General features: G+C 42.1%; 1 protein-coding gene across 1 annotated transcript in view; it reads left to right on the plus strand.

Annotated features, from left to right (window-relative positions):
- The window catches only part of specc1 (sperm antigen with calponin homology and coiled-coil domains 1), a 208,956-nt gene extending 201,547 nt beyond the window's left edge, over positions 1–7,409 (plus strand). Inside the window, exon 16 of the mRNA XM_051664249.1 lies at positions 6,851–7,409. Coding sequence (XP_051520209.1) covers positions 6,851–6,940 — 90 coding nt within the window. The 3' untranslated portion in view covers positions 6,941–7,409. The remainder of the gene's footprint in view (positions 1–6,850) is intronic.
- The last annotated feature ends 7,239 nt before the right edge of the window (positions 7,410–14,648 follow it).

The following is a 14,648-nucleotide window of genomic DNA, read 5'->3' on the forward strand; positions in this document are numbered from 1 at the left end:
TCATTAACACACCACTGAGAAATGGCCAAATGATCTTGAGCACCAATGGTCATAGCCACTTATACAGCAGAAAAAGCTAATGGTGATGGTTAGTATGAAAAATACGCTATAAGAAATCTCATAATAATATATATATATATTATTAGAAATATATATCTGCCTGTCCTGGTAGCCTTAATTATTGTTACAGATACAATGCACAAAAATAACCACGGTTTAGATGTCATATTCATGTAGATTTAGCTATATATACAGTACTGTGCAAAAGTCTTAGGCACATAAGATGTTTCACAACAGCATCTTAAGATGGTTATTTATACCTTCAAATGTTAGACTCCCAAACATTACTTTTGCAAATAGAAATTATTAGAATAGAAGAACAGGGAGCCCTGCAACAGATGTCATGGCCCCCACAAAGCCATGACATCTGTTGTTTTATATATATATATATATATATATATATATATATATATATATATATATATATATATATATATATATATTAGTTGAAGTCAGAAGTTTACATATACTATGTTAACTGTGCCTTTAAGTAGCTTGGAAAATTCCAGAAAATGATGTCAAGCCTTTAGACAATTAGCCAATTAGCTTCTGATTGGAGGTTTACTGAATTGGAGGTGTACCTGTGGATGTATTTTAAGGCCTACCTTCAAACTCAGTGCCTCTTTGCTTGACATCATGGGAAAATCAAAAGAAATCAGCCAAGACATCAGAAAAAACATTGTGGACCTCCACATGTCTGGTTCATCCTTGGGAGCAATTTTCAAATGCCTGAAGTTACCACGTTAATCTCTACAATAATAGTACGCAAGTATAAACATAATGGGACCATCATACCGCTCAGGAAGAAGACGCATTCTGTCTCCTAGAGATGAATGTAGTTTGGTGCAAAAAGTGCAAATCAATCCCAAAATAACAGCAAAGGACCTTGTGAAGATGCTGGAGGAAACAGGTAGACAAGTATCTATATCCACAGTAAAACGAGTCCTATATTGAAATAACCTGAAAGGCTGCTCAGCAAGGAAGAAGCCACTGCTCCAAAACCACCATAAAAAAGCCAGACTACAGTTTGCAAGTACACATGGGGACAATGATCTTACTTTTTGGATACATTTTCTCTGGTCTGATGAAACAAAATTTGAATTGTTTGGCATAATGACCATCGTTATGTTTGGAGGAAAAAGGGTGAGGCTTGCAAGCCGAAGAACACCATCCCAGCCATGAAGCATGTGGGTGGAAGCATCATGTTGTGGGGGTGCTTTGCTGCAGGAGGGACTGGTGCACTTCACAAAATAGATGGCATCATGATGAAGGAAAATTATGTGGATATATTGAAGAAACGTCTCAAGACATCAGCCAGGAAGTTAAAGCTCAGTCGCAAACAGGTTTTCCAAATGGACAATGACCCCAAGCATACCTCCAAAGTTGTGGTAAAATGACAACAAAGTCAATGTATTGGAGTGGCCATCATAAAGCTCTGACCTCAATCTGATAGAAAATTTGTGGGCAGCACTGAAAAAGCCTGTGCAAGGAAGGAGCCCTACAAACCTGACTCAGTTCTGTTTAGAGGAATGGGACAAAATTGCAAAAACTTATTGTGAGAAGCGTGTGGAAGGATACCTAAAATGTATGACCCAAGTTAAACAATTTAAAGGCAATGCTACCAAACACTAACAAAGTGTATGTAAACTTCTGACCCACAGGGAATGTGATGAAAGAAATAAAAGCTGAAATATATCAGTTGAGTGACACATTTAAAGTCATAGTGTGAATATATAACCTAATATTTGTAAATAGCAGGATTTTTTATAAATACAGCCATGTTATAATTATTCAACCCCAATTGCATGCAGCTGTTTCTTAAATATGTAAGGCTACACAAGTAATTGTTTTAAAACAAAATCAAGTCATCAATCTGCAATGGCACTTATTTAAGTTTTAAAATTTAAATTTAAAAAATGTATTTCTATGCAAAATATGCAATTAAAAATAAGCTGTCTCAAAAGCTAATAGAGGAGATTATTTCATTACACAAGAAAAGACCATGGCTAAAAGTACATTTCCAAGGCACTTCAATTTCCAATAGACAAAGCTGGCAGCACCATTCATACATTTTTTAAATATGGTACAACAGCAACCTTTTTGGGGTGTGGAAGAAAGCAAAACTTCACCAAGGGAAATGTTGAATCCAGCTGACTGAATATTCAAGAAGTAATTAGGAAAGACCTGTGGAGTCCTGGAAGAAGGTTTTATAGAAGTATGACACTAAACTGAAAATGAGTTTTAGACCCATGGGTCAGCAGTACATCTGGAGTAAGATGACAAGGTGATGACAAGAACAACACCATCCCCACAGTCAAGCATGGAGGTGGGTCAGTCCTGTTATGGGGGTGTTTTGCGGCTGCAGGAAACGGCTATCCTGACTATGTGACTGACCCCATGGATTCTTTCAGGTATCAGGCCATTTTGGCATGAAAAATGAGATGCCTTCTGTGTGTAAATTGAAGCTTGGTGATCACTGGACTTTCCAACAAGACAATAACACCAAGGATACATCTAAGCTGTCCAAAATCTGGTTCAGGGATAGGTCGTGGAATGTCCTTAAATGGCCCTTTCAGTCCATCATTAAAATCCCATTGCAAACCTTTGTTGGGATTTCAAGGAAGCAGTGGCAGCAGAGAAACCAAAGAATGTCAATGAGCTGGAAGCTTTTGCTCATGAGAAATCCTAATAGAGAGGTGTCCGAAGCATGAGAACACTTACCTGAAACATTTATTTGCTGTTATTAAGGGTAAAGGATGCTCCACAAATGATTGACTTTGGGGGTTGAATATTTTTGACACGACATTTGTGGAGAGAATTATTTTTTATTTTAAAATTTGGGTAAACTGAACTCTTTGTTCTCAAAATCATTCAAATGTGTATTAAAAACTTATTTGACTGTTTACTGAGGTTTTAGTTGATGTGTTTTAATTCACATCACCAGAATGTATTGCTGGTCAGGGGGGTTGAATAATTTTGATTGCAACTGTATATATATATATATATATATATATATATATATATATATATATATCTGTGTTTGGTTTGTTTCAGTTGCATTTATTGAAAGCCGCTCTCTAGATATTAAGCAACAGTGGTTGAAATACCTATATTGGTCGACTATTAGCTTTGATGTTAATTGTTTTTTCTGAAATTTGAATAATAACAATGCCACCAGGGTAAAGTGTTCTGTTAGGTTTTGTTTCCTTCATTTGTGCTTCAAACATTATTTGTTTACTATTTGAATAATGGCTCTATACATAGTGATGATTTTTTTCTACAGCGATCACCCTCCCTCATATACATTGCTGTTTAAAAGTCCACTTGTGAAAATCCTTCTATTTTACATCCTTCTAATTTAATATACTGTATGTCTTTTTCTCCTTCCATAACACATGATATAATCAACTGAACAATTAGATGTGGCTGGCATGCACTCCACAAAATGATGATCCATGTTATCCCGGCATGTTTTAAGAATGTTCCAATTTCACTGATAACAACTAAAAATCAGCTTATTCAAAAAATCTGACAATGCAAGAAAACACATTTACATGAGACATGAACTCATCAGGTTATTCTCTGCTTTTGATGGTCAAAACGGAAACAGTCATGAGCGCAACACTTGCGCACATTAGATAAGCCCGCAAGAAGGGCGGTAAAGGTGTGCCGATTCATTTATATACATACATCCTTGAACCGATTATGCTTAATAGGCCGGTCATGTAAACGCTTTAAACGGCATTCCTTTTCTGGAGTAGGGCCATAAACAGTTTAAGAAAAAATAAAATGATCACCACAGATTTTTACCCATTATACACAATTTCACTCTGCATGCACCTGTACACACCTTTACCGCCGTTCTTACCAACTTATGTAATGTGCATGTCTGTTTACATTTTGACATCAAAAGTAGAGAATAAGCCGATGGTTTAATATGTTGGTTTTCTTGAAAAGGCAGATTATTGATAGTTATCAGCATATTGTTGTGCATGTAGACACGCTCAGTAAAAGCAAAGAAATCTGACCTTTCGTACAATGTAGTTAGCACGGTCAGTGTTGCAAATTTGATTATTTGATGAGTGAAGCTTGAAATAGTGCAGAATCTTAAATGTTTCCAAGTAATTTTAAGCCATAACAATATCTTTGTTTCTGTTGAAAATCACAGATTTTTAATAGGCACTGTTTGGATGTTAACAGAGATTGGACTGATCCTGTGGCTACTGTTTAAGCGTATTACATCTCATTCTATATTAAAACACTTTTTGTAAGCCACTGTCTGATTAATTACTGACCTGGGGCTGTGTTTGATTAAAGCTTATATGAATTACCTGCAGAAGTGTACAAAATATTTTGACTTGACACATCGCTTACAAGGTTATGTTTGTCCCTTACAGCCACCGTGGCTCACCCACAGACACAACAAACAAATGCAAAGAGGATTAAAGCATTGTATCTGTGTCTGAATGTCTGCTTGGGTGTTTAAATTAAAGATATGATGGCATTAAGATGAGCAAAATATTCTGGCTCCAAATGGTTCAGTACCATCATGGGATGTTTGGAGTGTGGGTTATGGAAGGCCTTGCATCCTCTGGCTGAAAGCTCTGTTGGTCAGCAAAATTTTGTTGGAGAGAATAAAAGAGGGCGAACAAGAGAAAGAGCAGAGTGCAGGAACATGTTAGATGCCTCCATCTATGTCTGCTTATCCTATATAAACACTGTTGATATTATCTCTTGGTATTAAAAACAAGTGTGGTGAGAAAGAAAATCTGAGACGAAAAACAGGAGAATTGAGCCCACTGGGGTGGTTTTAAAATGACCAGTAAATGTTTAATGATTCTCTGGGTTCCTATCCAGAAAATGCAGAAATTGCACTAGACGATATAGACACAATTACTTGAAAATAAAGGCAGATAGTAATAAATTTACCAAGCTGAAGTGGCTGTTTTCCCTGAAATTTTTGAATAAATTATTTTTTGTATAATTTCGCCATTTGAACCAAGTGAGCTGTAATTTTAGTTTAGCCAAAAATAAAACATTTAAAACATTAACTCACTCTCATGCCATTTTAAACTCTTTCCGTTTTCCATGTTCCTTTGAAGATGTTAGTTGTAACATTATGTTTTTGTTGTGGATAAAGCTGATTAATCTCCTGAGACCTGAGCGTGAATGCTGTGTGCATTTTTTAGACCAAATAGTTTTCCTAAAAATTTATGACAACATATGTGGACAGCATGACTAAATTGTAAAATTGTAAATAATACCAAGCTATAGAAAGTCAGATTTTTAAAATTTAATTGTTCATTATGTTTTCAGGAATGTTGGTTATTCATGTTTTTGAGACGTTACAGATATTACTTTAGAAATTAGCATAATTAATTCTGATACATGTAATGGCCAGCATTGTCCAGTAACTGCCAACCATGTTAAAATAAAATTAGACATCATAAATTCTGAATCTATGTACTGATAACTATTGTCCCATGTCTGCTAAACATGTTGAGTCGTCCAAAAATCCTCTGCAGTCTCAAACTAAACTTTCTGCATTGAATGCACTTAGCTGCATAGGAAAGCTATAGGATGCTCCCTATTTAGTTTTTGACTTAACCTCCATTCTGTCTGCACTGGTATCAGAACAGTGTGAAATGCACCTAATTATTATCCTAACTCCATATAAAGCCTCTGAAAGCAACATTTTCCAGCTTTTGTATGCATCTTTTGATCCTCAATGTGATAATGCACAGTGAATATAGGATATTTTAAATGAAAATGAGCATACAGTCCATGTACGTGGTCATTGTGTTAACAGCATGCCTTTTCACAATAAATTTACCATATTTTAAAAATGGCATATTGGATGAAATTAGATACTTTCATCTTTTGACTCAAATAGGTTTCAATGTAAAAACGTAGGTTTCTTACCAGATGTAGTTTTGTTGGCGTTTCTCTCAAAGACAAACTCCGCTGTGGTTGGCACCATGTTGTTTTGTCATATGACTCCGTACATCGAACGTTTAACCCTTTACTGACATCACAGAGTCTTCTGAACTGAGATCAGTCGGTTTAAATGAAATTAAAATATGCGTTGCGTATACCAAAGCCAAAATACAACGTCCACACATGTGGACGTGGCGTCGCACAATTTAATGTCACTTATATATAATATATTTGAGTGAGTTAATTAATTAATCTTAGTCATTGTTGACAAAATAAAAAAAAGCCATATATGTTAATAAGCTTTAAATTTCTGCTAAACCAGTGTTAATCTTGACAACTAAAATAATGAGGAAAATGTTTGTTGACGAGATTAACACTGATTTTGCAGAGTTATAAAGCTTTTTGTAATTCACTACAAGGTTTTCAATGTTTCAGTTTGGATTGACATGAGCGTGAGTAAATGATGACAGAATTTTCATTTTTAGTCGGTAGTTTTCTTGAGAATTTAACAACTCCAGCTGAGATCTGTTATTGACACTGAGGATGGTCTGAGTGTGTATGCTAAAAAAGCACTCTGTGTTCCGCTGATCTGCTGTCTTTAAATCCTAATCCCCATATCTCATCAAGACAACACTAACAAATGATTGGAATATCCCACCGCCAGCTGACATTGAGGAGTTTATGAATGTCGCAACTTCTAGCAGTTTGTCAATGTAATTTGCCCAATTGTGTTTCTCTTCATAGTTACATGGAATTCATGGTCTATTTCTTGCTGTTCCTTTAGAGACATCTCAACATAAAAAAATCACCTTTGCATATTTCTTAATGCCTTTCTCTCTCTTTCTCTCTGTAGGATATTGATGAATTGATGCACACAGACCGACCGGACTGGCAGAGTGTCATGCAGTATGTGTCTCAGATCTATAAGTACTTTGAGACTTAATTCTTGACTGAAGGAAGAGAATGATAAACATGAGGGCACGGAAGAACTTTTATGTGCTTGGTTCAATGCAGTGGTTCAAATGCAAACACACACCAGTCAGGTTCTCCTCTGAATACAACCAGCACATAATTTCAATAATCACACATACAATACTTCTAGCCTCGAACATCTCCTCTTTTCCATACAGTTTTCCTACCATTCATTTCTTATATGGACTGAACTCATTTTTGGAAATTTAAAGTTGCTTGCAGAGTGTACATGGCATAGTTTTTTTTGGTTTTTTGGTTTTTTTTGTATTCTACATTTTGCAATGAGTACAGCTCTAACCTTTATAAAGAAAGTATTATAATAAAGAATGAGTAAGTGTTTCAAAACTTTTGACCGGTAGTGTATATATATATTGACAAACTTATATATTGTTATACCTATAAAGTATTTTTACATTTTAATTTTCCCACACATTATTTGAATTATTTTTTTTGTATTATTTATTAAGGCTTCAGACCTTGCTGAAATGTATTTCTAATTTGTCACTAAGATAGAAAAAGCATATGTCCTAATTATCAAAAGCGCCTTATGCGTATTTACTCATTCCTCATTAACAAACACTAAGATTATTTCCCTCTTACTCTGGTTAGTTATTTTCTGAAAGCATGTCAGATAGTCAATGTCTGATTGAATACTGTAAGTCTGTTCAAACAACCATCATTGATTATTTAGTGTTTAGGCTGGTCAGCAGTATATTCTGTGCCAAAAATAGAAAAGCTGAATTTCAAAATATTTTGATTCAAGCAGCAGACATGTAATCAAAATAGTCTTTTTGGATGGAAGTAAAATACATATACAATGAGAGACAGCCTCTCTGTTTTCAAATGTTTCCATCCAAGGGTTTTTTTGGGAACAAAAGGTGTAGCGCATCAAAAAGTTTACCAATATAGCTGAATGAAATGCAAATTATCGCTAAAATTTCAAAAGTGTCGACATAATATTTTTCTGTTTAACTCTAGCACATAAACTCTATGTCGATGAGAAACTGGTTTGGAAACACTTTTTGTTGAGAAAATTGGCATTAACACAAAAATTAACCCCTATCGTTAGCCTGTATTTATCATGACGACAAGGTATACATGAAAGCCAATTTATTGTATGTGAAGCATTACTCGCACTGTTATGGATTGGTATTAATGGCATACCTGCACAAATCCGATGCTGCAAACACATCTGCGTCATGACACTTCCAGGAGTGCCAACACAAATATCTCGTATCATGCACCTGTCATCGACAAGTGCATGGAGAACAAATGAATGGCCACTCTTTGTGATTAATTTAATCCATCCGTTCATTTATTAAAGTTGCTTTTCCACACCATTCAAAATAATAGACGGCAGTCATGGAATTAGCCCACAATACAAAAAACTTCCTGGTTACTTTCGTAACCTCCGTTCCCTGATGGAGGGAATGAGACATTGTGTCGATGTAGTGACACTAGGGATCCCCTTGGGAGCCCCAAACACCTCTGATCTTTGAGAAAAGGCCAATTGGCCAATTGGCGAGTGAAATTTGCATGCCACTCCCCCGGACATACAGGTAAAAAAGGAGCTGGCTTGCAACCACTCGTTCAGGTTTTGTGCTGAGGAGCCGAGACAAGGTCCCGGCCATTTCAGTGGGTAGTTCAGTGGTGTGGCAGGAGGGACACAACATCTCGTTCCCTTCATCAGGGAATGCAGGTTACGAAAGTAACCAGGACGTTCCCTATATGTCACTCACTCAACGTTGTGTCGATGTAGTGACACTAGGGGTCACTATACAAAACACCACAACTAGCTGAACTGTTACGTGAGCTGGCAGTGTGAGACGGGCAGACCATTGTGGGGGCCATAAAGCGTCTGCGTCGGAGGGTGTCACTCCCAAGGGGAAGACACCACGGAGACCACACCCTGCCCGAGGGGGAGGAAATTGTGTGGAAATATGTCAGATGGTCTTACCGAGTCTTGTCGACAGTGTCTCATGTGGAGAAGTCCCTGTGGTAGGTTCTACCCAGGGGGGGAGGAGCTCTACAAACACGGCGACCAGGGGCAGAGGGGCCTCTGCCCAAGGAAGACGCAGGTTCACCAACGGGGGAACTGTCTCGCGGAAGATACATCACACGGGGTTACATATGGGCAACCAGCACATGTGTAGCACCTACCCCAGTACAGGGCCAAGTTAGCACACGTACTGGGCCGGCAACGAGTTTCTCCGCAAACTCATCTGCCACAGGGCTAAGGAGGAAGGACATCCAGGGTCCACAACTTCGTGAACACGACTGGGGGTAAAAAGCACACGTCTTCACCTCCAGGAGGGGAAAGGTGCTATACGCAAGCGGTACACCTGTCCAGCTGTCCTGCAACTTACCTGCTCGTACCTGACAGCACACCGGACGAGACCAGCTCAACCCGGAGATTGCAGAAGCTCGCGAAGGTATTGGGTGTTGCCCAGCCCGCTGCTCTGCAGATGTCTGCTAAAGAGGCACCATTGGTCAGAGCCCAGGACGCCGCCACACTCCTAGTAGAGTGTGCTCGTAGCCCCAAGGGGAGCGGCACGTCCTGGGCGTGATATGCCAAAGCGATGGCGTCAATGACCCAGTGGGCGATCCTCTGTTTGGAGACAGCGCTCCCTTTCTGTTGTCCTCCAAAGCAGACAAAGAGCTGCTCAGAGCGTCTAAAGAGCTGCTCAGAGCGTCTAAAGCTCTGCGTGCGATCCAAATATATGTGCAAAGCACGCACCAGACACAGCAACGACAAGGCTGGGTCTGCCTCCTCCTGGGGCAGCGCTTGCAGATTCACCACCTGATCCTGAAACGGGGTCGTGGGAACCTTGGGCACATAGCCCGGTCGTGGTTGCAACACCACATGAGAGTATCCCGGACCGAACTCCAGGCACGTGTTGCCGACAGAGAATGCCTGCAGATCCCCTACTTTCTTGACGGAAGTGAGCGCAGTCAGGAGGGCAGTCTTCAAGGAGAGTGCCTTTAGCTTAACTGACTCCAGGGGCTCAAATGGAGCTCCCCATAGGCCCCGAAGGACCACAGAGAGGTCCCATGAGGGGACGAGATGCGGTCTGGGAGGATTCAGCCTCCTCGTGCCTCTAAGGAACCTGATGACCATTTCGTGCTTCCCAAGAGACTTACCATCAACTGCATCATGGTGCGCCACTATAGCGGCCACGTACACCTTCAAGGTGGAGGAGGACAGCTGCCCCTCCAGCCTCTCCTGCAGGAAGGAAAGCACTGACCCCACTGCGCATCTCAGGGGGTCTTCGCGTCGGGAAGCGAACAGACGCCACTTCAAGGCATCCAGGTGCCTTGTAGAGGGAGCCCTAGCCCTAGAGTGATCGTGTCTACCACCATGGGCGGAAGGCCACATAGGTCTTCCGCGTCCCGTCCAAGGGCCAGACGTGGAGATTCCAGAGGTCTGGTCGTGGGTGCCAGATGGTGCACTGTCCCTGAAAAAGAAGGTCCTTCCTCAGGGAATTTGCCGGGGGGGGGGCTGTCGTGAGGAGCGTGAGGTCTGAGAACCAAGTCTGGGTGGGCCAGTAAGGTGCTACTAGGACGACCTGCTCTTCGTCCTCCCTGACCTTTCACAGCATCTGTGCAAGTAGGCTCACTGGGGGGAACGCATACTTGGCATCTGTGCCAAGGGGAGCCTCGATCAGGGCATACCAGTGCGGGCAGTGGGAGGATTCCACTGTGCTTGACCGAATCGACTCCATATCAGTTGGACCACATGGGGATGGAGTCTCCACTCTCCCCTGAGCATGACCTGCCGCGACAGCAATACTGCCAGCAACTCAAGGCAGTTGATATGCCAATGCAGTCGTGGCCCTATCCAGGGGCCAGCGACTGCATGCCTGTTGCACATGGCAGCCCAGCCACGCTTCTGTCTAAGGGCTGAAGAGGCGGCGGCAGATTGGCGTGATGGCCACGCGATGTGCCCCGTGGCACCATGCCCATCTTGGGACTCGAGTCTGAAGTCAGTGCTGAAGTGGTTTCATATGCATCAACCCGAGCGGCGTGACCACCGCCGAGGACGCCATATGCCCCAGGAGCCTCTGAAATTGTTTCAGTGGGACCGCCGTTCTCCGCCTGAACGCCTTCAGACAGTTCAGCACTGACCGCGCACGCTCACTCGTGAGACACACCTTCATAGAGACTGAGTCTAACTCCATGCCGAGAAAAGAGATGCTCTGAACCGGGAAGAGCCGGCTGAGGTGGCTGAGCACCAAGTCCCTGTGCGCACACAACAAATCCCAAGAGTGAGCTAGAATCAGCCAGTCATCGACGCCTGCCATAAAGGTGTGGTGCCCGGTGGTCGTGATAACGATGGACGTGGACACCGAATGTGTGACCCAGGAAATGAGGAAACCACTCTTTCCAGGTCTGTAGCGGGTCTCCGTCTCCCTGGGTCGCCCGTCTCAGGGGCGCTTCGAAGCCTTCATTGGGTTCTTAGTGGCAGGCCGTGAGACGGGTGGTGTCTGCTTCCTGCAGGTGGCTCCACGCCGGGGCCATCCTCCTGGGGCGGGCTGCGGCAGAGCCGGTGTTGCTGCTGCAGAGGGATGCCCTTGGCGACGAGCAGACGGGGTGCGGAATCTTGATCCGCGCCGAGGCAGGATGTGCTGGATAGCCTCCAACTGTTGGGCAAAGTCCTCAATGGTGTCGCCGAATAGGCCAACCTGGGAGATGGGGGCATCAAGGAATCGTATCTTGTCAGCCTCCTTCATATTGACCAGGTTGAGCCAAAGGTGGCGCTCCTGGACCACCAAAGAGGACATCTCCTGCCCGAGAGACTGTGCCATGACCTTTGTCGCCCGGAGGGCGAGATCGGTTACCGAGCGCAGATCCTGCATCAATCCTGGGTCAGAACTACCCTCGTGCAGTTCTCTCAGCACCTTGGCTTGGTGCACTTGCAGGAGAGCCATGGCATGCAGGACGCAGGCGGCCTGTCCAGCATCACTGTAGGCCTTAGTCGCCAGTGACGACGTAAGCCTACAGGCCCTGGGCGGGAGTCTCGGACGGTTCCACCAGGTCGCAGCATTTTGCAGGCACAAGTGCACCGCAACCGCCTTATCCACCTGGGGAATCGCCGAGTACCCCCTGGCAGCTCCACTGTCGAGGGTAGTGAGAGCGGAGGAGCCATAAATCGGGTCCGGGCAGTTAAAGGTGATCCCGATCTCGTGAGCTCATCATGCAGCTCTGAGAAGAAAGGAACCGGGGCGGGCGTGGCCATGAGCGGCGCTCTGAGCCCAGGAACCAATCATTGAGCCATGAGGGTTCAGGGGGGAGTGGAGGGTTCCACTCCAGCCCAACGTTCACAGCCTGCGACGTGCGGTCGCCCAGTCGAGTCCTCGGTGTCAGACTGGACGAGCCTGCTCTCCGATGCTGCGATCGAGAGCTCATCCTCTTCGTGAGCCCCGAATGAGATCGAACTCGCCCTGAGACAAGCCAGCGGTCTCATCCCAGAACTCGACCGGGGCACATGAGCGTACTGGGGAATGGGAGGTCCGTGGGAGGTTTCCCGGCGGAGAGCTCCCATTGAGGTCCCCAAATCGCCCCCAGTGCTAACCGCTGCAGCCGAGGTGGGGAGCCGCTGGGGTGGCTTTCCCTCTGACGAAGGAAAGCCGCGACCGCAACGTTGCCATGGTCATGTTCTTGCAATGAGGACATGACCCATCCATGAACAATGTCTCCGCATGGGCAGCGCCCAAGCATGTGAGACAGCGATCGTGGCCGTCAGAAGCAGAGCGATAGTGACCGCAACCAGGAATTATACACAGACGGAAAGGCATCTTTAAAAAGACGCTTCATCTGTGCCACTCTTTTAGTAGGAAAATATACTCTTTTATTGGGAAGAATATACTCTTTTAGCTGCTGAAGCACCCAGGGGCGTTCTCTGCACACCACCGGTGCAAGAGGGGGAGAAACCGCTGTAATGCTCTGTAAATCCAACAGCTTTTGAGGTGAATGGATCGGCGGAGGAATTCAGCTCACTGAATCACAACCACTCGGCTCCGAAGAAAAAATCTGAATGAGTGGTTGCAAGCCAGCTCCTTTTATACCTGTATGTCCGGGGGAATGGCATGCAAATTCCACTCGCCAATTCCCATTGGCCTTTTTTCAAAGATCAGAGGTGTTTGGGGCTCCCAAGTGTGACCCCTAGTGTCACTACATCGACATAACATTGAGTGAGTGACAGATAGGGAACATATAATTTCTTTGCACAAACATGTTTTAAATTAAAAATAAATACACAGTACTAGAAGAAAATCTTCATATACCCCAAATCTATAAAATTATTATTTAGCTTACTTTTGAAAAAATGCTGGCAAAATTCCCTGTATTAAATAAAATAAATTACTAAATGAAAAATTACGGACATTTGGGAGGCGAAAGGTACACAGTTAGCGATATACACACATTTCTGTATGGAAACGGCTTAAGAGCAGATTTATTTTGCGATAAACCAAAACCTATGTGACAAAGTGTATTTTTTTAAGCATGACGTCATCACGCACACAATTTTTATCGCTAAAAGGCCATTTGAATGGAAACAAGCAGAAGACGGCAAATTTTGCAAAAAATGTTTTACGCATTTTCACTTTGTTGATAATAAAACGAAAAAAGTGGATGGAAACTTGGATGAAACTGTCTCAGACATGGTTTATCTAACTGCATCTTATTGGAAATGCTATTTATTGACTTTTTTTTTGGTTGTTGTTGTTAAATATTTAGATTGTAAAGGAATGTGTTTTTTTTTATTTATCTATTTGACATTTCAGTTTTTTCTTATGACAATTGATGGTTAACGGATGATAATGTGAATAGTAAAAATAAAGATTTTGTCAGTCATAAATATTGCTTGCTTGTTTGAATTCGAAAGCAATTGTTTTGTTCAGATTCATTTAGAATGATTCTTTGTAATAAGATAAAATTGTGATAAAACTTTTTCTCCTTCTATGTGATTTACGCACATGTGAAATAGTGCATTTTAACAGACAGTGTGAAATTGAGGAGTCATACTGGCACCAGTTTTTGTAGGTCCGCTGAAAGCGCTTAAAATGTCATGCTGAGGCAGTAAAACAGTCTGTGTGGTTACAGACAGAGTGGAGATCTCCCTAACTTTTTAAATATACAGAGAGTCCATATTGATAATCTTTAGGAGTTACACAATATTGTCACTTCACCCGCTAACTGATACCAGCAGAATTACTAGACTCTATTTTCAGAAGATCACACATTTTTGTGCAAAACATCTATAGGCTAGCAAAGATAATTACAGAATCTCTCTTAAAAAGCAGATTACAAACACATTTTTACTGGGAAAGTATTCATTGCTTGCAAGGCAGCACTGTAAACATTCTGATTTAGGTTTTGTTCTAAAAAAAAGTACTGAACTTCTGCAATAATTCAACCCAAACTCCCTGATGTACTCCATTCAAACTTTTATTTATTTATTGTTTGTTTGTAGAAAGTTTTCATTTTTGGGTGTGCAATCTATTTTTACCATTCAAAATTAACACTTTATAAGAAAGAAAATTGAAGTTCATAACATATTTAATATATTGTTCATAACAATAGATACAAGATGGCGCCACAGATGGCAGCCTTGATGTGGAGCTCTCCAATTCTTTTGTTGTTTCTGTTTGTTTGTCCTGTGTTTCGTAATTTTTTTC

The sequence above is a fragment of the Myxocyprinus asiaticus genome, chromosome 3, assembly GCF_019703515.2.
Source record: "Myxocyprinus asiaticus isolate MX2 ecotype Aquarium Trade chromosome 3, UBuf_Myxa_2, whole genome shotgun sequence".
NCBI lineage: Eukaryota > Metazoa > Chordata > Actinopteri > Cypriniformes > Catostomidae > Myxocyprinus > Myxocyprinus asiaticus.